The sequence below is a fragment of the Dipodomys ordii genome, unplaced genomic scaffold, assembly GCF_000151885.1.
Source record: "Dipodomys ordii isolate 6190 unplaced genomic scaffold, Dord_2.0 Scaffold15, whole genome shotgun sequence".
NCBI lineage: Eukaryota > Metazoa > Chordata > Mammalia > Rodentia > Heteromyidae > Dipodomys > Dipodomys ordii.
Window position 1 is genome coordinate 12,430,934 of NW_012267231.1, and position 25,707 is coordinate 12,456,640.

The 25,707-nt window shown below is 42.2% G+C and overlaps 1 protein-coding gene across 1 annotated transcript in view; it reads left to right on the plus strand.

The window, feature by feature from the left end:
• Herc2 (HECT and RLD domain containing E3 ubiquitin protein ligase 2) overlaps positions 1-25,707 on the plus strand; it is a 139,734-nt gene that overhangs the window by 87,824 nt on the left and 26,203 nt on the right. The window contains exons 51-70 of the mRNA XM_013011908.1: positions 1,081-1,138; positions 1,399-1,510; positions 2,490-2,571; positions 2,676-2,819; positions 4,419-4,509; positions 5,235-5,412; positions 5,600-5,681; positions 5,770-5,941; positions 7,032-7,176; positions 9,845-10,070; positions 10,780-10,951; positions 11,456-11,642; positions 12,410-12,550; positions 14,580-14,771; positions 16,570-16,723; positions 21,504-21,611; positions 23,020-23,151; positions 24,035-24,193; positions 24,280-24,398; positions 24,958-25,083. Of these exons, the coding sequence (XP_012867362.1) occupies positions 1,081-1,138; positions 1,399-1,510; positions 2,490-2,571; positions 2,676-2,819; positions 4,419-4,509; positions 5,235-5,412; positions 5,600-5,681; positions 5,770-5,941; positions 7,032-7,176; positions 9,845-10,070; positions 10,780-10,951; positions 11,456-11,642; positions 12,410-12,550; positions 14,580-14,771; positions 16,570-16,723; positions 21,504-21,611; positions 23,020-23,151; positions 24,035-24,193; positions 24,280-24,398; positions 24,958-25,083 (2,780 nt within the window). The remainder of the gene's footprint in view (positions 1-1,080; positions 1,139-1,398; positions 1,511-2,489; positions 2,572-2,675; positions 2,820-4,418; positions 4,510-5,234; positions 5,413-5,599; positions 5,682-5,769; positions 5,942-7,031; positions 7,177-9,844; positions 10,071-10,779; positions 10,952-11,455; positions 11,643-12,409; positions 12,551-14,579; positions 14,772-16,569; positions 16,724-21,503; positions 21,612-23,019; positions 23,152-24,034; positions 24,194-24,279; positions 24,399-24,957; positions 25,084-25,707) is intronic.

Here is a 25,707-nt window from a genome sequence, read left to right on the forward strand (position 1 = left end):
TCTTTTTGCTTATGTGGTGCTGAGGAATCAAACCCAGGGCCTCATGCATGCAAGGCAAGCGCTCTACCACTGAGCCACCTTCCCAGCCCTTTTTTTTTTTTTGTGACCAGATCTTACTATAGAACTCAAGCTGGCATCAAACTTGAGCTGTTCCTACCTCAGCCTCTTGAATGCTAGAATTAACACTTGAGCCACCATGGCAGACTCTTCGTTGAAATATTTCAGAGCAAGAATTCAAGATTATTTTCTGATTTAGTAACCATTGAGATGCGTTGGGCAAATACAATTAATGCAGATATTATATGTGAAATGATGGTAGATTTTTGAGAGTTTACTTAATTGATCGTGTTTTTCTTTAGTATATTCCCAGAAGAACATCTAGATCTTTGAATGTAATTTTTTCTTTTTGCTCTTGTAAGGTATCATTAATTAGCTAATAACTTCAGGGTAACTTGACTATCCAAAAAGTCTCTTAAGAGAGGTGCCATTCAAATTACATGATTTGGGCTGGAATGAGGCTCAGTGGGTTCAATACCCAGTACCAAAAAAAAATTAAAAAGAAAAGTCAAAATACATGTGACTACATTCTACCTGATTTACATTGTACTAGTTACTAAATATTTTTGAATATCACTCCTGACTTCTCAGCCACATTTTTTAATTTATAAGATACTTCAGTTACGATTCTATCCTTGAACTTTGTGGCTTCAAGTTCAAGAATTGAAGTGCTGCTTTCTTGGGCTGCTGATTAAACTTCTAATCCAGTGAGAACAGGTTAGGAGGTGAGACTGTGCTAACCAGCCAGAAAGGGGAGGAGCAGAGGACCTCTGGCCTCGCTAGCCAGCACTCAGGGTCTGGCTAGTGTGATGGGCAGAGAATATAAAAGAAGATTTTTCTTTTAACTCACATCTATATCAGAATACCTCCAACATCATGCTGCAACATGTTTTATGCTTTTTTTGTAGAACAAAATAACCACACACATGTCCTGGTTTAGATTTTAAAAAACAACAACAACAAAACTATTGCTACAAGGCCAGTCCTAGAGTGGCTCCTTGGAACATTTCCTTTGTGTGGCAGCCCTGGAGGCAGGGAAGAATTGTTTCAAATCATCAGAACAGCCATTATATTCGACTTGGTATTTAAGAAGAAAGAGAGTGCATAGTGTGTTATAGAAAAATCTCCACCAAGAATAAAAAGCCACAATTAAATTCTGGCATTCCAAGACAGCTTGCTGGTTTCTAGAAATTTTGACCGTTTAGAACACTTTATTGCATTGAAAATTCTTTTGTAAAGGTTTCTAACAATAACCAGCAAGCTTCAACTGCTTGAGGTTGTTCTCTTTAAATGTTTGATCATGAATAACCTTTGTTTCTGTCTGTTTTCTCTTTTCACTAGCCTTATTCGAAAGAAGACTGCAGGGCTAGAATCGGCAGCTACAATCAGAACGAAAGTGTTCGTGTGGGGTTTGAATGACAAGGACCAGCTGGGCGGGCTCAAAGGCTCTAAGGTATCTCCAGCTGCAGGCTGAACCACCCACATCTACTGCCCTGCCTTTGAGGAGGTTGCTTGCTGCCCGCTGTGGTCCACAAAAGGCATGGCAGCAGCCAGACACTTGAAAGTTTTCAATAATAGTTTTACTTCCTATTTGTGGTCTTTTCCAAAGTAATTCTCCAAAGGATGAATAGACATTATCAAGTTAAGTCCTGAGAATTCTCTATCCTTGTACATTTTAGATTTACTTGTAATACTGTGTTCTAACCAACTAGACAAACTAGAAAATAAACTTTTGATAGGGTTGTGACAGTTGCATAGATGAAACTGATACACTATCATTAGATTTATCCCTCACCTTGAATACTGTAAGCATTTTTGCTCACCATGAGCATAATGTGTTAAAGATGTTCTTAAGTGTTTTGAAGCTGAGCAGGGATGTCAGACATGTGCCCTTGATCCCAACCATTGTGTTTCCCCAGTAACCAGGATAACAGGCACAAACTTTGCCCAGCCGCCGGCTGAGCTGATGTTTCAAAACTTTTTCTTGCCTAGATTGACATTGGACCACAGTCCCCTCATCTGTACCTCCTGAGTAGCTAGGATTACTGTTCCCACACCTAATGTTTATTTTTTCTATATTTATTTTATTCTTCACCTTTTATGATTAAAATGTTTGTATGTTACTAGGTAGAGCGTGTGTAGGGTTATTAATCCCTGATTTCAACAGTTACCAATAACTGGCTGCATTTTGATCTTTATCTTCTATCCACACCCCAAATGTAGTTATTTTAAAATAAGCCTAAGTAAATTCTTTTCCTCAAAATACTTCAGTATGTGTATCAAAGAAATAAGCATTCCCATGGTTCATGTAGCCACACAGATTAACAGTAATTTTACATACCACTTACAAGATTACTTAATATTTGGACAGTATAAGTAAGATGATCTTTTTTTCTTTCCTTTGCTTTAAAAAAAAAAAAATTCAACTCTAGATAAAGGTCCCTTCATTCTCCGAGACCCTGTCTGCTCTGAATGTGATACAGGTGGCTGGTGGTTCCAAAAGTTTGTTTGCAGGTATGGTTAATGCTTTTGTTAAAACAAATTATCCTTAGCACACATAACCAGATGGCTTTTAGATCATGGAAAGCAATTCTTCTGCTGGCTTTCGTTTCTTACAGTGACAGTGGAAGGGAAGGTGTACGCATGTGGAGAAGCCACAAATGGCCGGCTGGGGCTGGGGATGTCCAGTGGGACAGTCCCCATCCCACGACAGATCACAGCCCTCAGCAGCTACGTGGTCAAGAAGGTGGCAGTTCACTCAGGTACATATCCAAGGTCTACACTCACGTGCATCATAAGCCATTATTCCTACTCTGCAAACAACTAAGTTCTGAAAATATTCTCTTGCAAAGTGTTCTTACCTTCTATTTTTTAAGCTCTTAATTAACAGGAAGAAAGATTGGATAATGTAAATATTTGAAGCTAGGGTTCATTATTGCTTCCAAATGAAGATGTTTAGAGACCAGCATGATTGGCCTCTGACATGTGGGTACACTCCTCAAAAGATGGAGTGCTTGGTCTTGGAGCCATTATCTCAGGCCACTGTATCCTGAAATCATAAAGTTCTGTGCTGATTTTCAATGGGAAAAGTCTGGCTTCATCAGATTCCCAAAAGCAACTATGAAACCTCAGTGATGAGAAAGATCATTTAAAATGTGTTTTTTCTTCAATAAAGGCTGATTTTTTTAATGTTCTTTTGAGCCCTGTGGTAAGCCTTTGAGGAATAAAACTGAATTATATACAAAGTTCATACCTGTCCTGGGTAGAATTAGACATAACCCCATTTCATAAGTAATGCCCATGATAGTTACGTAGGTAAGATGGAATTTTCCTCTCCTCCCCCATAAATGTCTGAGAGCATCTGTGTGTCTTCTCTGTTCAAGAGATATGCTGGCTCTCAAGTTCAGGAGCCAGGTCCCATGTCTTGCACGCTAGGTCTCCTGCCCTCCTGTGGTTATTGTGGCTGGGAAGTGTGATTGCTCACATGTCGCTCTGGATAATATGGGGAAGAAGAGAAATTAATGTTGGATACAAGGACCCCTATTTCCCACACTAGCCTTGCATCCCAGGAGCTGGCAGGAATTAAGTATAATCAGGGGTTGTACTGATCCTGAAGTAGGATAGATGGAGTACAGAGTCTTCTTTGTGGGAAAGAGTGAGTTGAGGTCCTTTCAAAATAGTATAATGCCTTCATTGCCATGATGATACTTTTGTTTATTTCCATTGCTGAGGTGCATTACCCAAAGCCATTTAAGCCACAAAAGTTAATTACAAATGTTTTGTTTGTATTTTCATCTGAATTTTGATCTTTTTTTTTTTTTTTGGTTGGTCATAGGACTTGAACTCAGGGCCTGGCGCTGTCCCTGAACTCTTTATTGCTCATGCTGGCTCTCTACCACTTTGAGCCGCAGATGCACTTCCAGGTTTGGGCTGGTTAATTGTAGTTAAGAGTCTCACAGACTTGCCTACCTGGGCTGGCTGTAACCACAATCTTCAGATCTCAGCCTTTTGAATAACTAGGATTATAGGCATGAGCCACTAGCACCTGGCAAGAACTTTGATCTTGTATACATTTAAGACAAAGGGAACCCCACTTAGTAATCAGTATTCTTTTCTCCTGTTCTCAGCTAACTAAGATGATTCTAGTATTTTGTAACTTGTTATATTAGTTCACCCATCTTATATAGATGCCACCAGAAATCCTTCACAGTAAGTGAGATATTGGTTCTTTGCACTCATTTGTTCAACACATGTCCATTGAGCCTATGTTACCTGCCAAGAAGAATGGATAGTTGTGCTTGTAAGCCTGCTCTGTGCACTGCCCTTTGGCAGCCTGTGCTCTATCTCTGTGAATGCTGCAGGTGGCCGCCATGCTACAGCCCTGACTGTCGATGGGAAAGTGTTCTCCTGGGGAGAAGGTGATGATGGAAAACTCGGACACTTCAGCAGAATGTAAGAACATGTTGTACAGGGACTGGGAATGTAGCTTAGTGGTAGAGTGCTTGCCTAGAATGCATGAGGCCCTGGGTTCAATTCCTCAGTACCACATAAACAGAAAAAGCCAGAAATGGCACTGTGGATCAAGTGGTAGAGTGCTAGCCTTGAGCAAAAGAAGCTCAGGAGCAGTGCCCAGGCCTTGAGGTCAAGCCCCAGGACTGGCAAGGAAACAAAAAAGAACATGTTGGTCAGTCTTACTGAGAAGAACTTTTTATTACTCATAATAGCGAATGTCTTTTCCTAGTTGTCTAGTCAAAATTAAAATAACAAGTATTTATGAAAACATCATTACATATATTTTTACAGGGCTGGGTATGTGGCTTAGTGGTAGAGTGCTTGCCTAGCATGCATGAAGCCCTGGGTTCGATTCTTCATTGCCACACAAACAGAAAAAGCCAGAAGTAGCACTTTGGATCAAGTGTTGGAGTGCTAGCCTTGAACAAAAGAAGCTCAGGGACATTGCCCAGGCCCTGAGTTCAAGCCCCAGGACTGGCAAAAAAATAATAATAATAATTAACATGAGGAGATATGATTTGGCTTCTCACATACTCTAAAGGTTTGATAGTTAAATTGATATGTAAATGTTGCATTGACTAAAGAGAAATCAGAGTAGCTGTCCTGTCCCCCATACCCTTTTCCCGAAGAATGGTTGTAGCACGTGTAATTTAATCTTGTTTTAGGAACTGTGACAAGCCAAGGCTGATCGAGGCCCTGAAAACCAAGCGCATCCGGGACATTGCCTGTGGGAGTTCACACAGCGCAGCGCTCACCTCCAGTGGGGAGCTCTACACCTGGGGCCTCGGAGAGTACGGCCGCTTGGGACACGGGGACAATACAACGCAGCTGAAGCCCAAAATGGTGATTAGACACATTTTGTATTGGTTACAGAAATGCTACCCTGTGATGATTTCCAATGAAAAGAAGCCTCAAGTCTAGGGAAGTTCCTAATGACCATGTGCATTATTTCTTTGAGTCTGTGGCAAGATTTCCCTGGCTTTCTCAGCGCCCGTACCTGATGTCTGTCTTCCCATTTGTCATCACGTAGGTAAAAGTCCTTCTTGGTCACAGAGTAATCCAGGTCGCCTGTGGGAGTAGAGATGCACAGACGCTGGCTCTGACAGATGAAGGTGGGTGCTTGTAATGGCCCCCACGTTCCTGGGTGGGGGGGAATGTTCTGAAACACTGGCCTAACGTATGAATCTATTTTGAACCCAGGTTTGGTGTTTTCCTGGGGTGATGGTGACTTTGGAAAACTGGGCCGGGGAGGAAGTGAAGGCTGTAACATTCCCCAGAACATTGAGAGACTGAATGGCCAGGGCGTGTGCCAGATCGAATGCGGAGCTCAGTTCTCCTTGGCACTCACCAAGTCAGGAGTGGTATGGACGTGGTATGTAAACTTCCTTACTGTCACCTGTGTATTTATGCTCCACAAAGCATGTACGGGAGCCTCCTCTCCCCTCCTCTCTGTTCATTCAGGGCTGCTTATGAACCCAGGCATCTTTGATTAACTTGGGCTAAGTTAACTTTTTGTTAAGTTGTGAATAGTGACAGCATTCCAAGAAGAAACTTCCCATTATAAATGGATCTTTTTTTTTTTTTTTTTGCAAGTCCTGGTGCTTGAACTCAGGGCCTGGACGCTGTCCCTTAGCTCCTTTTTGCTCAAGCCTAGCATTCTCCCACTTGAGCCACTTCACCACTTCCAGCTTTTTCTGTGATTAATTGGAGCTAAGAGTCTCAGGGACTTTCCTGTCTGAGGTTGGATTGGATTTGAACCACGATCCTCCTGAGTAGCTATGATTACAGGCATGAGCCACCAACACCCGGCATAAATGGATCATTTTTGAAAAGCATCTGGAAAAATTGAATTTCTTCTGCTTGTTCACTACACCAGAAGCCTGAGGATAAAAATAGATGTTTGCATCCTTTGGTTCTGGAAATAATGTGGCATGTTTCTTGGGACAGCTAATTTTATTAAAGTACACAAGTGTGGATGCCAAGACCTTGGACAGTGTGCCTGGCCTGAAAGCAATGTCTTGACAATATCAAAAACATACTAGAGGTATGACTCAAGTGGTAGAGCACCAGCCATGAGCAAGAAAGCCAAGTGAGAACATGAGACCCTGAGTTCAAAAAAACAAAAAAAACCTAAACACACACACGTAGCATGTTAAAAAAGACTAATAGCATACTGTGGGAGAGTTTTCTCTTTTACCTAGTTTTAATCTCTTTACATGAATATCTAAAATAGTAACTTAAATATTGTATTAAGCACCAGTAATAAGGATCTTGTTAACTGGATTAATGAGGTAATTGGAGTGTGTGATTTGTAATTTTGGAAGGTAAGCTCAAAGACATTGAGTGCTTTGTATGATGCTATTACTTCAAATGGCTCTAAAAAATATGTGAGTGAATGTTTCTTTGCAGAGCATCGCCATACTATAACCTACAGTAACACTCGCACTGTTGCCTTCCTCTAGGGGGAAGGGGGACTACTTCAGACTCGGCCATGGATCGGACGTACATGTGCGAAAGCCACAAGTGGTGGAAGGGCTGAGAGGGAAGAAGATAGTGCACGTGGCTGTTGGAGCCCTACATTGCCTGGCGGTCACAGACTCAGGGCAGGTAAGGGCACAGATGACCCGGAGGCAATGTGTCCTCCTGAAGTGGAAGTGACAGCACTGCCCTTGTCTTCAAGGCTGTAACCTTCAGGCTACACTTGATGGCATGTACCTGTTATCCTACTACTCAGGAGGCCGAGACAAGAGGATTTTATGTTCCAGGCCAGCCTGTGCTATGTAGCAGGACTCTGTCTCTAAAGCAGAAAAAGAAAAAAAGTGGGAGGGTGAGATCAGAAAGCTCACACAGGAGGGTCACAGTTCTAAGGCCAGCTTAGATAGAAAAGTCCACAAGTCTCCCATCTCAAGAGAGGCATAGTGACATGTGTCTGTCATCCACCTGTGGTAGGAATCCTACAATAGGCAGGTCACACCTGGGCAAGAAGTGAGAGCCTGTCTCAAAAATAACCAGCATAAGCCGGGCGCCAGTGACTCACGCCTGTCATCCTAGCTACTCAGGAGGCTGAGATCTGAGGATCGCAGTTCAAAGCCAGCCCGGGCAGGAAAGTCTGAGAGACTCCATCTCCAGAGAATCAGGAAGCTGGGCACTGATGGTTTACACCTGGAATCTTAGCTACTTAGAAGATGGAGATCTGAGGATTGAGGTTCAAAGCCAGTCCAGATAGGAAAGTCTGTAAAACTCTTATCTCCAAAAAGTCAGAAGTATACTGTGGCTCAAATTCCAGCTTTGAGCAGAAAAGCTAAGGAATTACACTCAGGCCTTGAATTCAAGTCCCAGTATTTTCACACACACACACACACACACACACACACATATACACATACACACACTGAGCTGGAGGTATGGGCTTAAATAGAGCACTGGCTAAGCAAGCAAGCTATAGGCATTGAGTTCAAATCATAATACAGCAAAATAAACCCTCCATGAAATAAAATAGATCTTAACACTTGCCAGGCCATAGGCTGGGACAGTGTCCATTAGGCTCACTAGTGTATCAGCACGATCACCAGCACAGATGAGGCTGGGGTCCTTGGGCAAGAGTCTTTCCCACTCAATAGCCCATATGGAAATAGAAGCACTGAAGATGCTTCTGCTGTTAAAGGATTAATGGTATCTTCTATTAGAGAACTAATACATGATGAGGAACATACATGCTTCATTAAGAAAGCTGATAAATAAGCCTATTTTGTTGCTTTGAGCAGAATGGCTCGTAGTTGTCCTATTATAAAATTTATATTTGAAAACACATGAACATAGTTTGTTTTATTCATGCATAATTTCATTTCTTTAAGTTTATGTCTTTCATTCATATACAAATGCTTTTTATTTTTTGTTGTTCGTGGGGCTTGAACTCTGGGCCTGGGCACTGTCCCTGAGCTCTTGAGCTCAAGACTACCATTCTACCACTTGAGCCACAGCACCACTTCCGGGTTACTGAGCAGACTTTAAGAGTCTCACTGCCTTTCCTGCCCTGGCTGGCTTTGAACCTCGATCCTCAGTTCTCAGCCTCCTGAATAGCTAAGATTACAGGTGTGAGCCACCAGGGCCCAGCTTTATTGTTTTTTAAGTTCATCTTTTCCTTTATGTCTTTTATTAACAGCACACTGGTTTAAATCTGGAACTACCTATACTTTATATTTCTATGATGTTAAGAAACAAGTTACTTGGAAAATGAACATTAAAGTTTATCAGTTTTCTTTGTAATATAGAGGAAATAATAAATTACTGCCCTTAGCTAAAGAGGAGAGCCACCTTACATTGTGGAATAAAACAAAATGGATCATTGAGTGGGGGTTGATAATTATATTAATATTGGAGTTGTTGACAAGCATTTTCTTTTTCCTCCCATTTTGTTAGCATATATTAGTTGCACTAATTCACTGATACGTTTCTATCTATGTATATAGTGTATTCCAATCTAATCCATCCCCCTGTAACAATTTCAATAGGTTTCATTTTTATTTCTATTGATGTATATAATACCTTCATCATATTTACCTTCCATACCCTTTCCTTTACCTGTCCCCAAACAGAGCCTATTTTGTATTCCTGTCCTTCCTTTTTAGGGCTAGATTCAGCATATGAGAGAGAACATATGGTATTTCACTTTTCAGCCTAGTTTATTTTAACATGATTCATTTTTCTGTAGGTAACATCATTTCATTCTTTATGGCTGATTAATATTTGATTGTACATATATGCCATATTTTCTTTATCCATTCATGATTGAAATGTACTTTGGTTGATTCTATGATTGTGATATTGTGAACAATGTCAGTATCCAAATAGAATTTGCATACTGCTGTGAACATGGCTGTTTAGGTATTTTGATGGTATGTTGAGTTGAATTCCTTTGGATATATGCCCCAAAGTTGTACTGCAGGATCCTGTGGTACTTCAGTCTCAAGTCTTTTTGTTCTTCGTTTTTTAAGTCTCCACACTGATTTCCATAACGACTGAAATAATTTGCATCCTCACCTTACATCTTCACCAGCATTTGTTCTTTGTTTGTTTTCTTGATTGGTAAACATTTTCATGGTTAAATATTCCTCAGAATACAGTGTACCTGTCACTTTGTAAGATTATAAGATGATTTTTTTTTTAAGAGCTCAGTCGTCCCACGTACCACGATAGGGACTTTTAAGCATTTTTCAAGTAAGTTTTAAGAAAATAATCTGAAGCGTTGAAAATAAGTTTGTCTTTTTCCCTCCAGGTTTACGCTTGGGGTGACAATGACCATGGCCAGCAGGGCAATGGCACAACCACAGTTAACAGAAAGCCCACACTGGTCCAAGGATTAGAAGGCCAGAAGATCACTCGAGTGGCTTGTGGGTCCTCTCACAGCGTGGCATGGACAACAGTGGATGTAGCCACACCCTCTGTCCATGAGCCTGTCCTCTTCCAGACTGCAAGAGACCCATTAGGGGCTTCCTATTTAGGTACTATAGATTTGGTCTTTGATGTAATCCTTCTGTAGATTATAACAATGCTATAGATTTAATAGTGATTACTTCAGTTCCTCCACATTTTGCCCAATATTTTACATAGTCTCAGAGTGTAGTAGTGCTTTTCATATATATGTGTATATATATATATATATATATGATTGGGCTATTATGGCCTTTTGCATTTCTGTGTAACTTACAGAATCAGCTTTTTTTTTTTTAACTAGCCTGCTTAGCATTTGATCAGTAGTGGATTGAAATGGATTGGGAAAGATGAATATGTTTTTATAATCCTAGATTTTTCCATTTCATGAATCATGTTTCTCCTACTCAGGAGCATCGTTGGTCTGTCCTTGGGTTCCCTCCCCTGGAAATTGTCAGGGCTGGAAGCTGGGATGTATCAGACATAGTCTGATGAGACTGTTGAATGGTGAACATTTCTTTTTGTTGTAAATTCATTTTTTAAAAAGATATACAATTTTTTTGTCGTTTTACTTAACCTTTACTGAAAATTCTTTCTTTCTATAGAAGTATTGTGATGGTATTATGTTCTTAACCCCAAAAAACCTATTCATGAACTATATTGTATTTATGAAATGGTAAAACACATACTGCACTGTATTTTAGTAAAGGATCTGATCCTACAGAAATGCAGCCAACTTTGGTCTTAAAAACAACCTAGGTTTTCATTTTCCTGTTTCAGGGGTGCCTTCCGACACTGATTCTTCTGCTTCCAGTAACAAAATAAGTGGCGCAAATAATTCTAAGCCAAATCGTCCTTCTCTTGCAAAGATCCTTCTCTCCTTGGATGGAAACCTGGCCAAACAGCAGGCCTTATCACATATTCTTACAGCTTTACAAATCATGTATGCCAGGTAGGCCTGCGTGCTAATTTTGGAAATCTCCCATTTTGTAAGCATGTAGTTGCATTGTATTGACTAAATGTGGCCCAGGATGTTGTATTACCATAGAACTGGGATATGTAGTCTCATATCCTTTAATGTTTCTGTTGATTTTAAACTGAGTGTTAAAATACCAATGAGGCTACATTCTGAGACATGCACTGTGTTAATGTCAGAAGGAATGTACTGGCTACAGTGTTAGATGATACAGTCCTAGTAGATCACTGTTGAATGTACAGTCCATTGTTGGCTGAAATGTTTTATGGATTATGATCATATATAAAATTTGGAACAGACATCTTAAGTTATATCTAATGAATACGTGGCAATGATGTCCAGATATGTTACTAAAATTCTTTTACACATATCCTATAAAAACAAAGATATGCTTCAGTGAGTGTTTGTCCCATCTTGTAACTTGCTGTCATACTATGGACAAAGTGCAGCTCACCACAGACTTGGCTTTGTGTTCCACAGAGACGCGGTGGTCAGGGCTCTGATGCCAGCCAGCATGCTCGCCCCCGTGGAATGCCCCTCATTCTCCTCCTCAGCACCCACTTCCGATGCATCTGCCATGGGCAGCCCCATGAATGGCGAGGAGAGCATGCTGGCTCCTGATATGGAGGATAGACTGAGTCCAAATCCGTGGCAAGATAAGAGAGAGGTAAAAATGAATCCTAAAGCAATTAGAAAGGAAAAGTTACTTTGTCCTTCTTGGTGTCTAAGAAGATCTTAGTTTGCTGTCCTTTAAGTTAGGCTTTTTTTTTTTTTTTTGCCTGCTCTTTTTTTTTTTTTTTTTTGCCAGTCCTGGGGCTTGAACTCAGGGCCTGGGTGTTGTTCCTGAGCTGCTTCTGCTCAAGACTAGTGCTCTACTACTTGAGCCACACTTCTTGCTTTTTCTGCGTGCTTATTGGAGATGAGAGTCTCACAGACTTTCCTGCCCAGGCTGGCTTCAAACCATGATCCTCAGATCTCAGCCTCCTGAGTAGCTAGGATTACAGGCATGAGCCACTAGTGCCCATCTTATTTGCTACTTTTGACTTGGAACCGAAATTAGAAAATATTCTATTCAAATGTAATTTAATAGTGTCGAGATAAAAATAACTTTATGCTTTTAAACAGTCATTTGATGCAGTTGTTAAACCTTAAAGTTCTAGATGTCAGAGATTTTGTAACTTGTTTAGGGAATAACCCAACTTGAAGATAAGTGATTCATGTGACCTGCTGTGAATATTTATAGGTTTTCCTAGAAATGCAAATGTGCCCTACACAGGACAATTGTATGTGTCTGTAAAATGGCTGCTATGGCCCCTGGAAAATTCCAAATGGTTGCAAGAAGCTTTAAAAAAGGCATTTGGATTTGTATAGGAAGTGTGTTACACTGTAGAGCTTTTCCACTTAAACTTTTTCTCTGGTTCACCCTCCGATTAGATTGTCTCCTCCGAGGATGCTGTGACCCCTTGTGCAGTGACCCCGTCCGCACCCTCAGCCTCCTCTCGGCCTTTCATCCCCGTGACAGATGACCCAGGAGCTGCCAGCATCATTGCAGAAACCATGACGAAAACCAAAGAGGTCAGGAGGCATGCTTCTTTAGCTTTCCTTATGACATAATCTTCCGTGTACACACAGAAGTTACAGAAATAGTGTGCAGAATTAGAATAGGGTCCATGCCATATGCCTTTCACCTCAAGTCTGTGGTTGTTAGCATTTCTGGAACATTGGTGGGAATGTGAGGCTAGAAGTTCTGTCACCTTCCCATGCCTCTGTATGTATTTGAATGTCAGGAAACCAGTGATCAGAAACTGAGACATATTCAGATGGTGCTCATTGTCCCAGCAATATCCCTTTAGATTCCTAGCACCCAATTTCCACCACAATCACATTAATCTTCAATGCAGAGTGCAGAATGGAAGAACATTCTTCATTTTGACAAACCCAGCACCAGAGTGATCCAGAGTGTGCAGTACTCTGCATTTCCGGTGCTGTAACTCCTCTCCCTTAGTTAAGGAGTCTGTCAGGTTTTTCAGTGGAAGTTAATAAGAGAAAGTACTTTGAGACTACGGAAATATCTTGTTCTTACTCTTCTTTTACTCGCCAAAATTTAGAATCTATTAATGATTCTAGTTGAATCCAGCATTGCTTTGATAGTTGTCACATAGTTCTTCAAATATGATTCTTTCTTAGGGAATGTCACTATTGCCATTCTTTTGGGGGGAAAAAGAATTTGCTTTTCATTCATTTTGTCTGTCTTCTATCTACTTTCTTTTCTATTTGTAACAGATTCATGGATTCTTATTTTATTCAAATAGTAGTATTTGTTGCTACTATCATATAACAACCAAATTATCCCAGACTATCCTTTGGACTGTTTCCTTTGTTTCCTTTTTTTTCAGGTGATCCCATAGTTGGATATGTTTGAATATTTCCCTACTTTCTGGCACAATAGTGTGTTCCAGGCTTATCTTGCACCTACCTTGCCTTTTTCCTGAATTAGTTATTTCTCCAAGGAGCACTGGAGGCTTTTAGTGGATCAGTTACAAGATTTGGAAACACAGGTCTAGGTGTTTGGTAATCTGATTATATTACTGGGCTTCTTTGGTTAGATTTTTTTCAGCAGCTAGACGTATACATACATGAACATTTTTTCCCTTTCTACATCTTATCTATATTAAAAAAAGAAAACAACCATGGACAGTTCAAACCAGTCCTGTACCATGGAGTTAATTCTTCTATATCTCTATCTCTATCTACAGATACATATATGTATACATATACATATATGTATCTGTAGATAGAGATATAGATAAAATATTTGTGTGTGTGTGCGCGTGCGTACTAGGCCTAGGGATTGAACTCAGGGCCTAGGCACTGGCCCTGAATTTTTGTGTTCAAAGCTAGCACGCTAGCACTTGAGCCACAACTCTATTTCTGACTTTTTCTTAATTAATTGGAGGTAAGAGTCTCAAGGACTTTCCTGACTAAGCTAGCTTTGAACCATGATCCTCATACCTCAGCCTTCTGTGTAGCTAGGATTCTGGGTGTGAGTCACTGGTGCCAAGCTTAAGAAATTTTTTCAATGATTTTATTTTATATATTATTGTTTCCAAACAACCCAAAGAGGCTGAAATTCTAGGTGATGTATTATATGCAAGGAAATCACTTTAAATAAAAGCTAGGAAATAATTATGGACAGGATCTATGTGAAATTCTAGTATAAAAATCTGATTTAAAATTCCCAAGCATATCTGATAAGAGAAAGGTTTTACACAGTGCAATTTCATTCCAGGCCTCCTATAATGTGTATGATACAAACCACTGGTTACAGTGGTGAACTGTCTTTTTTTTTTTTTTAATTAGTTTACGGCATTCCCCTTTGACAGATACTGTTAGTACTTTGTAACCAGTTTATTGGCCTTGAAAACTTGGCACATTGCCTGGTGGAGTTATTAGGGGGCCTGCCATTTCTTAGTTAATCTGATTTTTTTCATGTCCCTTCCTCATTGGTGGTAATTAGTCCTCTGAGTTCCTAGGTAAACTGGGAAATCTCTTATTTCCTAGTATGTTGTTGTTCATTTTAATTACGGATTATCATTTACTGTAGGATGTTGAAAGCCAAAATAAAACATCAGGCCCAGAGCCTCAGTCCTTGGATGAGTTTACCAGTCTGTTGATCACGGACGATACCCGCGTGGTGGTGGACCTGCTCAAGCTGTCGGTGTGCAGCCGGGCTGGCGACAGGGGCAGGGATGTGCTCTCAGCTGTGCTGTCTGGCATGGGCACAGCCTACCCACAGGTGAGTGGGGGGAGGGTGGGGCCTTCCCTGCAAGAGACACACCACCTTTCTTGTGTGTGTGTGTGTGCATGTGCTAGTATTTGGGCTTGAACTCAGGGACTTGAGCACTTTCGCTCAAGGCTGGAGCTATCACTTGGGCCATACCTCCACTGCTGGCTTTTTAGTGCTCAGTTAGAGATAGTTTCAGATTTGTCTGGCCAGGCTAGCTTCAAACTCACATCCTCAGATCAGCCTCCTGTGTAACTAGGATTACATGGGTGAACCCCCAGCACCTGGGTACTGCTGTTCTTACTGCACAATGTCTTGCTGGATTCATCCAGAGGGCACCAGCTTAGACGCCCTTCTTTACAACAAAACTTGTCACAATTCTCCCAGTGACATCCTTGGCCCTTTTAGAACCAGCTTTGTATCTTTATGGACTTGTAGAGTTCCTTTATCTAAATTTCTTTCTAGTATATGTTGAATTTTACCTTGTTCGATATTTGAGATAATTTTGATGGTTTTTTAAAATAATGATTCAGATTTAACTTTTCCTATATGGCAAACCAGTTGCCTAACATTGTATATGGAATAACTCCTATTTCCCCCCAATGATATGAAAACTACTTTTATCATACTCTAAATTCCTATTGCATTTGGGCCTAAACTTGTGTGTGTATCTGCGTGCTGGGACTGGGGTTTGAACACTCAATTGGCATTCTAGCACTTGAAACACTGCTCCACTTCTGGCTTTTTGCCAGTTACTGAATCTCATGGTTTTCCTACCCAGGCTAGCTTTGAACCACCATCCTCAGAGTAGCTAAAATTACAGGTCTGAGCAACTGGCACCTGGCTATTTTCAGACCTTTTTGTTATTGTTGTTGTTCCATTGAAGTAACTCCTTATGCTCTAATAGCACAATATTTATATATGAATACCTGGTAGTACAGGTTTATATGTTAGAGACAGGCTTGGTCAATCCTGATATCTCTGGGCTTCCTTGAGTACTCGTACTTATAGGCAGCCATGCTTTTATTTTTAAGCACTGACTGTGCCAGGGGCTTGGGACAGCATCTGTAGTGTTGAAGTACTTCCTATGGGTGTCTGTGGGTCTCAAAATGGTCTACCCATGCAAAATGGTAATAAAGTCCTTTTAAGTAGAGTTGTGCAGTCTCAAAAACACAGTAGGTACTTTCACGGCTGTTGGTCATTCTTACCACCTTTCTTATCAAAATTCGTATCAACTTCCTGTTCCTTCTCTTGATACTTTTGTTCCTGTGGTAGACTTCCCTCACTAGAAAGTAACCTTGTCTTGGTATAACACCACCATCATTGGGGATGGGAAGGTGGCTCAGTAGTAGAGCGCTTGCCTTGCATGCATGAGGCCCTGGGTTCGATTCCTCAGCATCACATAAACAAAAAGAGAAAGCCGGAAGTGGCGCTTTGGCTCAAGTGGTAGAGCATTAGCCTTGAGCTGAAGAGCTGAGGGACAATGCCCAGGCCCAGAGTTCAGGCCCCACGACCAAACCCAAAAAAAAACAAAAAAAAACAAAACAAAACACCATCATTGTCACCACAAATGTTTCATTTTATCATTTCGCATCTTATTAAATGTGTCATGTATGGCTTTTATATGTATTATCTCTAGTCTTACAGTTCCTCTCCAAGTCTGGTTCTGTCTTGGTTGTTATGGGTAAAGAAACCAAGCCCTAATTTCAACTCAGTTTCTCCAAACTCCATCCTGCCCCTGATCCAGAGCAAAATGAGCAGGAGCAGGGCTGGCGCCCATCAGCCTTGTCACTTCCTGTTTCCTCCCCAGGTGGCAGACATGTTGTTGGAGCTCTGCGTCACTGAATTGGAAGACGTAGCCACAGACTCACAGAGTGGCCGGCTTTCCTCACAGCCCGTTGTGGTGGAGAGCAGCCACCCCTACACCGATGACACCTCCACCAGTGGCACCGTGAAGATACCAGGTACATGGTCCAATCCTTATACTGCTTGTAGAAAGATTTAGTTCCGTATGGAACAACAATCTCTGTTTTATAGGAAAGAAAAAAAAGTGGCAGAATTGTTTCAGACTTCTTTCCCACCTTGTTTTGTTTTGATTATACCAGTTTTGAACCTTAGGACCTTACTACGCTTGCTAAGCAGTTACACCATTAGATCTACTCTGCAAGTTCCTTTTTATGGTGGTTATTTTCAGGAGAAGGTTTTGCTCTATGCACTGGCCAGCATGGACTGTGATCTTCTTATTTGTAGTCCCTTTTGTTTCTGGAATGACAGTGATGTGCACCACTGTTCCCAGCCATTGTGCACTTGGGATGACCGGTGTAAGCCACCATGTCCAGCCCTTGATTGAGAAGGAGTCTCGCGAACTTTTCTGCCCAGACTGGCCTCAAACCATGATCCCCTGATCACTGCCTTATAAGTAATTAGGATTACAGAATTGATCATCAGGTAGATAGCCTTGTAACCAAGATCAGAGTTAAAGGATGTTGTGCCAACTCCCAGAAGTATACCAGTGTTCTCCTGAAAAGATGCTATTCCAGTGTAAAGCCATTTGAACAGGATCGTTGCCTAAATGTAATGTTCATTGTCTTTCTTCCGTGTGTGTGTGTGTGTGTGTGTGTGTGTGTGTGTGTGTGTGTCAGAGAGAGAGAGATGACCTCCCACTCTCATTTGGCTTTTTCCCTCAAGGCTGGTGGTGCTGTACTACTTGAGACATACCTGCATTTCTAGCTTTTTTTGTTGCCTTGATTGGAGATAAAAGAGTCTCAGGAATTTCTCTGTCTTTGCTGGTTTCCAGTCTCAATCTTCAAATCTCCGACTCCTGAGTAGCTAGGATTGTAGGTGGGCACCTGCAGTGCCAGCTTTCTTTTCTATTTTCGACAATTCACCTGTGAAAGCACTTGGACCATCAGCTACTGAGCTTCCCTTCAGCCTGGATCTGCTGCCAGCATACAGCCCTGCATTTCTGTGGATTGGCCCCCAATTCAGAGATCTTAATTCAACCCTTTGGCAAGTTGGTGGTGACGAGCCTTAGAAAGCACCTACTGCCTTCATGTCTTTCTCTGTGAAGTCAGCAGTTTCTATTGCTCAACACTAAGACCATTAACCTCTTTAATTATTAGTGAGAGTATTTTATAAAGATATATTTCCTCTCATCTTTTAGTTGACTATGAAGAGTCTGCATAAGAAAGGCAAGGTAAAAGTTTGATCTTTCCTGTCTTTACCAGTTTTCAGAATTACAAGTCCATTCCCCGTCAACACTTTGAAAGTTTCAGTTCAATTTTTATGGTTTTTTTTGTTATTGTAAAGGTAAAGAGGGGCTACAGTTACATAAGTTGGATAGAGTTTATTTCTTTTTCAACAGTGTCACCCCTTCCCTCAGCCTCTCTCAGTTTTTCCCGCCCATCCCCACCCATAAGTTGTATAGTTCATTTTCAACAGTGTCTAGTGAGTATCACTGCTGCATTTGTTCACCCTTTGTCCCACCAGTTCTGTGCCTCCCCTTATGCTCCCAAAGACTGACAAATGAATAAATAAGACAAAAGGAAAAGAAAACAGAAATAGCAACAAAGAAGAAAAAGAAAAACCTTCTCTATTCCTAGAGATCATTTTGATAATTTTTATCATGAATGCTTGAGTGGAGACGTATATATGGATTTAATCCCAGACTACTTCATCTGCTCTATTAAATCTAATCTTTTCTTCCATATCAGATCTTAGGTCCAAGACAAGAGATGATAAAGTATCTCATAGTTGTTCATTTGCTTTAGGCAATATTGTGCAAGCAGCAGACTTGGGGTACAATTTAATTACTGCCAACTCAATACGACCACCGAAAATATTTTTTAAAAAATGTTACATGATATCTTCAATAAATTTCAAACTTGTTTCCCTAATTACACCATATTTACCAGAGCAGAATGGCTGTTCCACTCTATGCTTTCTTTTGCTTCTCATGCAGTTTATGTTTTGCTATGTTTATTTCTCCCCCCTCACCCTTTAGTCTGCCTCTTCAGTCACTGTGGTATCTGAACACACCTACTGGATTCCTCTGTAGTCCTCGAGGTCAGGCTTTTCCATGAGGGTCTGTGTCTTTTCAATCTGAAAGGTTGCTTTTCTGGGTACTAAATCTTTGAATCATGCATTCTTCCTCTGTGAAAATACGATTATGGTAATTAATTTCTTTCCCCTTACAAGTAGTGTGCTTTTTTTTTTCTCCCAGTAATATCAGAATGTATTTTCGTGTTGGTTATTTGAAGTGCTCAGATCAGGCTTTAATTTGACTCCAAACCTTTTCTTCAGGACATTTTTGTGAATTACAGTTTATATTGTTTGGTTACCTTGCTTAGTTCTCATTCTTAGTGAAACTTGATGATTATTTGTGGTGGATCCCTTTTAGATTTAAGGTTGGCTACTTCCTCTCTCAGATGTTAGTTTTCTTCTTAAAAAATCTTTCCTTTTGTCTGTTGTGCATATTGGATTCTCTGATTTTTGTGGTTAAGTCTTCATTTTGGAATTTTGGAATTGTAATTATTTCCTGAGTTTTCATGTTTCCTCTCATGTTATTATGTTGGGTTTCTCTATCTCATATCATTTTTCTACTTTCTTTCCACTTGTTTTGAGATGATAGACGGCAGTTTGATTGTGTTTTGATATACTTGGCCTGCTTTTATTATTTAGTACGCTGGTCCTGCTTTCATTTTGTTTTGCTTAGTACTATTTGCTACTTAAATAATTTGGCATCTCATTTAACTTTAAGATCTTTATCTTCAAAAAAAAAATCTTTATCTTCTTTATTTTTCCCTGTGATTAATTTTCTAAAAGTTCACAACTTTTAAAATGAGGTAGAGTTCAGAAAACATTATTTTTAAAACAATTTAAGTTGTTATTCTTTCATGATAGAAATTTTTTTTAAAAAAGGCATTTTTACCCTTCAGTCACCTACGACAAAAATTGATATCCCTCCTCCCCTTTTCTATTTCTCTCACTTCCTATCTACTCAGCCAGCAAGCTCTGTCCCTTCCCCCACCTTTCAAAATATACTCAAAATTCAGTAATTTCTGACCAACACAGGCCTGTCGTGGTATTATGTGGTTTATTATACCAGCACTGTGTTCTGTCTTGTTTCCATTCCCCTCACTTCACAGGAAAAAAAAAAAACAAAACAGACAAAGCCCCTACACAGACACAGCCTGACCTCTGCATCCATCCCATTAGTGCATTCTTTCAACCTTAAAATGGGATCTGAACCCTTGCATGAAGTCAGCCCTCCTTCTTCCCTCCCTCCCATGCCTCCTGCCTGGCATTACCTTATGGCCCTCTGCTAGTCCTTAAAGATATTTGAGCCTGAAGGAAAACACTTACTCATCTATTCAGAATATTTCCAGCCACAAATATGTGGCTTTTCCTGACAAGCAGCAATTCTCTATGTGTCTGTGGATACCAAGTATCCCACAATTCAGTTCAGTTCCGACCACCTAGAGAAGCTTAAAGTTAAGTGCTCCATCGCACATGATAGTTCCTATTCCATACATCAATCTAACACCCTGGGTCTCTAGATGACCCTTGACTTCCATTTAACATGACTACAAATCAGAGGTTCCCATAAACCATTTGTCTTAGTCAGCTTTCTGTCATTAAAACAAAAGACTTGAGATTACCAATTTGTAAAGAGAGCTTCCTTTTGCCTACAGCTTTAGAGATTCCAGTGCAAGACTGATTGGCCCCTTGGCTTTAGCACATAGGGTGGTAGTGTATGGCGAACAAAATTATGTAGCTCAGAAAGCAAAGACACAGGGGAAGGAGCTGGAGTCACACAATCACTTTCAGGAACAGCCCCAGTCCCCTTTTAGCTAACATCTACCACAAGGACCCATCTGCCTCTTAAAAGTTTAGATCATCTCTCGCTGGGAAGGTGGCTCAGTGGTAGAGGGTTTGCCTTGCATGCCTGAGGCCCTGGGTTCGATTCCTCAGCACCACATAAGCAAAAAGAAAAAAGCTGGAAGTGGCACTGTGGCTCAAGTGGTAGAGCGCTAGCCTTGAGCTGAAGAGCTGAGGGACAGCGCCCAGGCCCAGAGTTCAGGCCCCATGACCGGACCCAAAAAAAAAAAGGTTTAGACCATCTCTCAATGGTGTCATCCTAGAGACCATAACACAGGATTTTGAGGAAGGCTCAAGATTTGAGCTACAGCACCCATCATCCTTACTTTTTTTGGGGGGGGTGGGAAGGATAGAGGGGTAGAAAGAGGTTGTGCCTGTCTTGGGGCTTAAATTCCAGATTTAGCTTAAGGCTAATACTCTACCACCTGAGCCACAGCTCTACTTCCAGCTTTTTGGTGGTTAATTAGAGATAAGAGTCTCACGGACTTTCCTGCCTTGGCTGGCTTAGAACCTTGATCCTCAGATCTCAGCCTCCTGAGTAGCTAGGATGACAGCATGAGCCACAGCCACCCAACTTTGGTCCTCGTGTTTCACAAATGGCATACATTAGCTGTCTGATGAGTGGAGTTGCAGAATGCAAACTGAAGTGCATCGTGAAATACACTGGCCATGTGAAGTGTTTCCTGACCCTTCAGCCTATAGTCATACTCTTCTAATTGGGGTCAGGCTTAGTTGCATGATTTAGAAGCCAGTTCTTTATTACTTCCTAAACATAGCTTTCATCTCACTGTTTCTACCCAGCACAATGACTTTCGCTTGCTTCCGGGGAATGGTCACTCTGTTTTCTGCTTGCTTGTCCTCCAGGTGCAGAAGGCCTCAGGGTGGAGTTTGACAGGCAGTGCTCCACAGAGAGGCGCCACGATCCTCTCACGGTCATGGACGGTGTCAATAGGATCGTGTCTGTGCGGTCAGGTGAGGAAGGGAGGTTGAGCGCTGCCTCTCAGATGGAACCATTAATATTGGTAGCACAGAATGCTGCTGCTTCATTCTGCGCATGCTCTAAGGAAGGAGCTGTGACCTATTTAGCAGTGAAATGCAGTGGGTTTTATTTTCCTCTTCCCAGTACTTTATGACATTATCTGTGTGTGTGTGTGGCCTGAGAGCTGGTCCTTGTTGGGAGACGCCCAGCCTCCAAAGGTTTTTTCGTTTGTTTTCTTGCCTGTTTGTTGGGTTGTAAGGTTTCAGCTAAAAATTTGGCTCATAGAGTAGTCAGCTGGCTGGCAGCCAGAGAATGGGGTAGACAAGAGGTACCATGTGCAGTCCTGTTTCTGCTCTGCTGATGTGCTCCATGTGGTCAAGTGGGGGCGCTAATGACCCCATCTTAGAGATGCTAAATGCTCTGGACGTGTCAGAACTGTTGGTGTAGGAGTGTGCATGGGTATAGACTTTTAGGCTTTTTTTTTTTTTATGAATTTTTCATCTCAAACAGGGGGTGGCAAATTTTCCCTATAAAAGACCAGGTGGTAAACATCTGGGATGTTGTGGGGTGCATGTGGTCTCTACCCTAACCTCTTACACACACTGTATGGCGGTGAGTGCATGTGGTTGTGTCCCAGTAGAACTCTACTCATCAGGCATACCTGAAGTTGTTGGTGTAAAGCTTTGGCTTATATGGTACATTCACTGTGAAGATGGGTTTTTCAGGCACGGTGACCAGCATCTGTCAGCCTGTGTTGTTGTTAGATGTGCTAGGTCTCTTTGCTTCCAATGCAAGGCCCAACCAGCCATTGTTATGCTGCTGCCACAGCTCCTGTAGAACAAAGGGTCTCTGGCTATTCTGAGATGCCGTTATATACAGTGCTCCACTGTGACAGCACAGTCCCGCCGCTCTATCTAGGCTGCTCTGCTTCTCCCTGCACAACAGCCTCTTCCTGGACATGCTGAACTACACATAGGCCTTGTGAGAATGTGGGCTTTTTCTCCCATCACTTGATCACCTACAGTCCCCAAAAAGCCCCTGGAGCCCTTCCTGGGAGCTAGCTGCTGGCCCTTCTGGCCTCTCTCGCTGCATCCTTCCTTGTATGTGTAATCATTCCACTTTGGGACTGGCCTCTGTCAAGGCAATGTCCACCAACCCTCAGTTTCCCCAGTACTTGGTTTGATTGTTGAAGGAGCACCTGTAGAAGGATAGATGGATTCACACTCACTAAGCATAGTGTCCTTGTGGGCTTGAACTTGACAGAACTTGAGCTGGAAGAACCTGCTTATTTTCTCTGAGCTGTGGTCTCGGTGACTTTGCCTGCTTTTCTCTAAGGAGTCTTTTGGGGTTGGTTGGAGGATGGAATGAACTAAAGCCCAGGCTATGCTTTTTCTCCTCCAGGTCGCGAATGGTCAGACTGGTCCAGTGAGCTGCGCATCCCTGGAGATGAGCTAAAGTGGAAGTTCATCAGCGATGGGTCTGTGAACGGCTGGGGCTGGCGCTTCACAGTCTATCCCATCATGCCAGCCGCAGGTAAGGAAGAAGCTGCAGCCATTGAGCTGCAAAGACCGGTTACACTAGGCAGCCGGAACCATGCACACGTTTCATTAGCTAACTGAAGGACTGCCTAACCTGTGCCAGGAGCAAGCATTGCCACAGGCCCTTCTAGGGCAAGGGTCAGGCTACAGCAGCCCCTTGTCCCATCTAGCTGTTGGAAACCAACACTTACTTCACCCAGAGTGGAATCCCGTTTGTTGTGTTTGTAGTTTCTAGAGCTGCTGATTCGCAGTTAAAATGTCAGTGTAAGCCGGTGCCCATGGCTCATGCCTGTCATCCTAGCTACTCAGGAGACTGAGATCTGAGGATCACAGTTCAAAGCTAGCTTGGGTAAGAAAGTCTGTGAGACGCTTCTCTCCAATTAACCACCAGAAAACACGAAGTAGCGCTGTGGCTCAAGTGGTAGAACGCTAGCTTTGAGCTGAAGAGCTGAAGGACAATGCCCAGGCCCAGAGTTCAAGCCCCAGGACCAACAACAACAAAATGTCAGTGTAGCCAGGTGCTGTAATCCTAACTACTCAGTAGGCTGAGAGCTGAGGATCTCGATTTGAAGCCAGCCAAGGCAGGAAAGGCCATGAGACCCTTACCTCAAACTACTCAGAAAAAGCCAAAAGTGACACTGCTGCACAAGTGGTAGACTTGTAGCCTTGAGCAAAAGAAGCACAGGGATAGTGCTCAGGCCCTGAGTTCAAGCCCCAGGACTGGCAACACACACAAAAATCAGTGTAAAGGTAGTGGCTCGTGTGACACCCCTCGCATTGCTGCACTCCAAGCAGATTTATTAAACATGTAGGTGTTTCTCCAGGGAGTGGTTTTTTCCCTTCAGATAGGAACACTGACTGACCATGCCCTTTCCCAGGCCCTAAGGACCTCCTCTCCGATCGCTGTGTCCTCTCCTGCCCATCCATGGACTTGGTGACGTGTCTCCTGGACTTCCGACTCAACCTCACTTCCAACCGAAGCATTGTCCCTCGCCTCGCAGCCTCCCTGGCCGCATGCGCGCAGCTGAGTGCCTTGGGTAAGGAGTGCCTTCGCGGTCACGTCTGTCGGGTGGGCTGGAAGAATGTGGTCAGACTGCTGACAGTGCCTTTCTGCTTGTTTCAGCCGCCAGCCACAGGATGTGGGCTCTTCAGAGACTGAGGAGGCTGCTCACCACAGAATTTGGGCAGTCGATTAACATAAACAGGCTGCTGGGAGAAAATGATGGGGAAACAAGAGCCTTGGTATGCAGGGTTGTAGTGTAGTTGGTTTCTAGAAGTGTGACACTGTAGGAATAAAATGTTGCTTTAATTACAGTTGAGAAGAGTTAGAAAATTGTACCTGAGCATAAGGGGGCCTCGGTCCCTTCCGGACTTTTCCTTGTGTTGCTGCATATACGAAGTTCAGGCTAGACTGGGCAGTCTGTGTATGGACCCTTATGAATATAGAAATGTATTGGTCTTCAAAGCAAGTCTGACTGGGCACATGCCCTTTATTGTGTTGCACGCACAACAATTCCTGTTGATGCTGCCCATTTGCAGAGATGGTCAGGATCTGTACACCAGAGAGGAACAGTTTGTAGGAATGGGTATACAGAAAGCAAGATGTTTCTAAGGTTTACCCACTCCCCTTATCCCACCTTTTCCTGTAGTGTACACATTCTTTTAGCCTTTCTCCAACTTGATAATGTCAGTGAGCAAGTTTTAGGGGGTGCAGCATAATGAAGCTTTTGATGCACAGGAATGAAACAAACTTGGCTCCACTGTACCTCATATTTCTGCAATCTTGTTTACTGTTTTTAAGAGTTTTACAGGCAGTGCTCTTGCTGCTTTGGTGAAAGGCCTTCCGGAAGCTTTGCAGAGGCAGTTTGAATACGAAGATCCTATTGTGAGAGGTGGCAAACAACTGCTCCACAGCCCATTCTTCAAGGTAACATTTGACTTATTTTAAAGTGACAGTAAGAGCAGGTTGACTGGAAGAGCCACTGAATGCTGTCATGGACCAGGTGCTGGGTTCTAGGACTCGTTGTTTGCCAGTCCTGGGGCTTGTACTCAGGCCCTGAGCTTTTTTTACTCAAGGTTAGCACTCTACCACTGGAACCACAGCATCCCTTCCAGCTTTTTCTGTTTATGTGGTACTGAGGAATGGAACCCATGGTTTCGTGAATGCTAGGCAAGCACTCTACCACACTCCCAGCTTCTTTGAGAGCAGTCATTAGGTATTGCTGAAGGTGAATGTAAAGGAAGAAAAAAAAAATCTCAAGAAATGGCTGGATGCATGAAACTTTTCTACCTGGAGCCATTATATAAATCTTAGCATGCTTTGAGATACATGGGTCTTTCTGTTTGTTGAGGCAGGGCATGGGTATTGGAGGGCTTGTATGATCTGAGTCTGAGGTCTTATGTATAGGTACATCACTAGAAACTTTTAGGGCAGTAATGAGCTTCCAAGCAAGGATCTTCAGTGGTAGCACCTTCACCATCACTCAGCACACAGTGGGGGACAGTGGAATGGCAGCTGCATTCCTAAGCATCCTTATGTTTCATTTCGTTT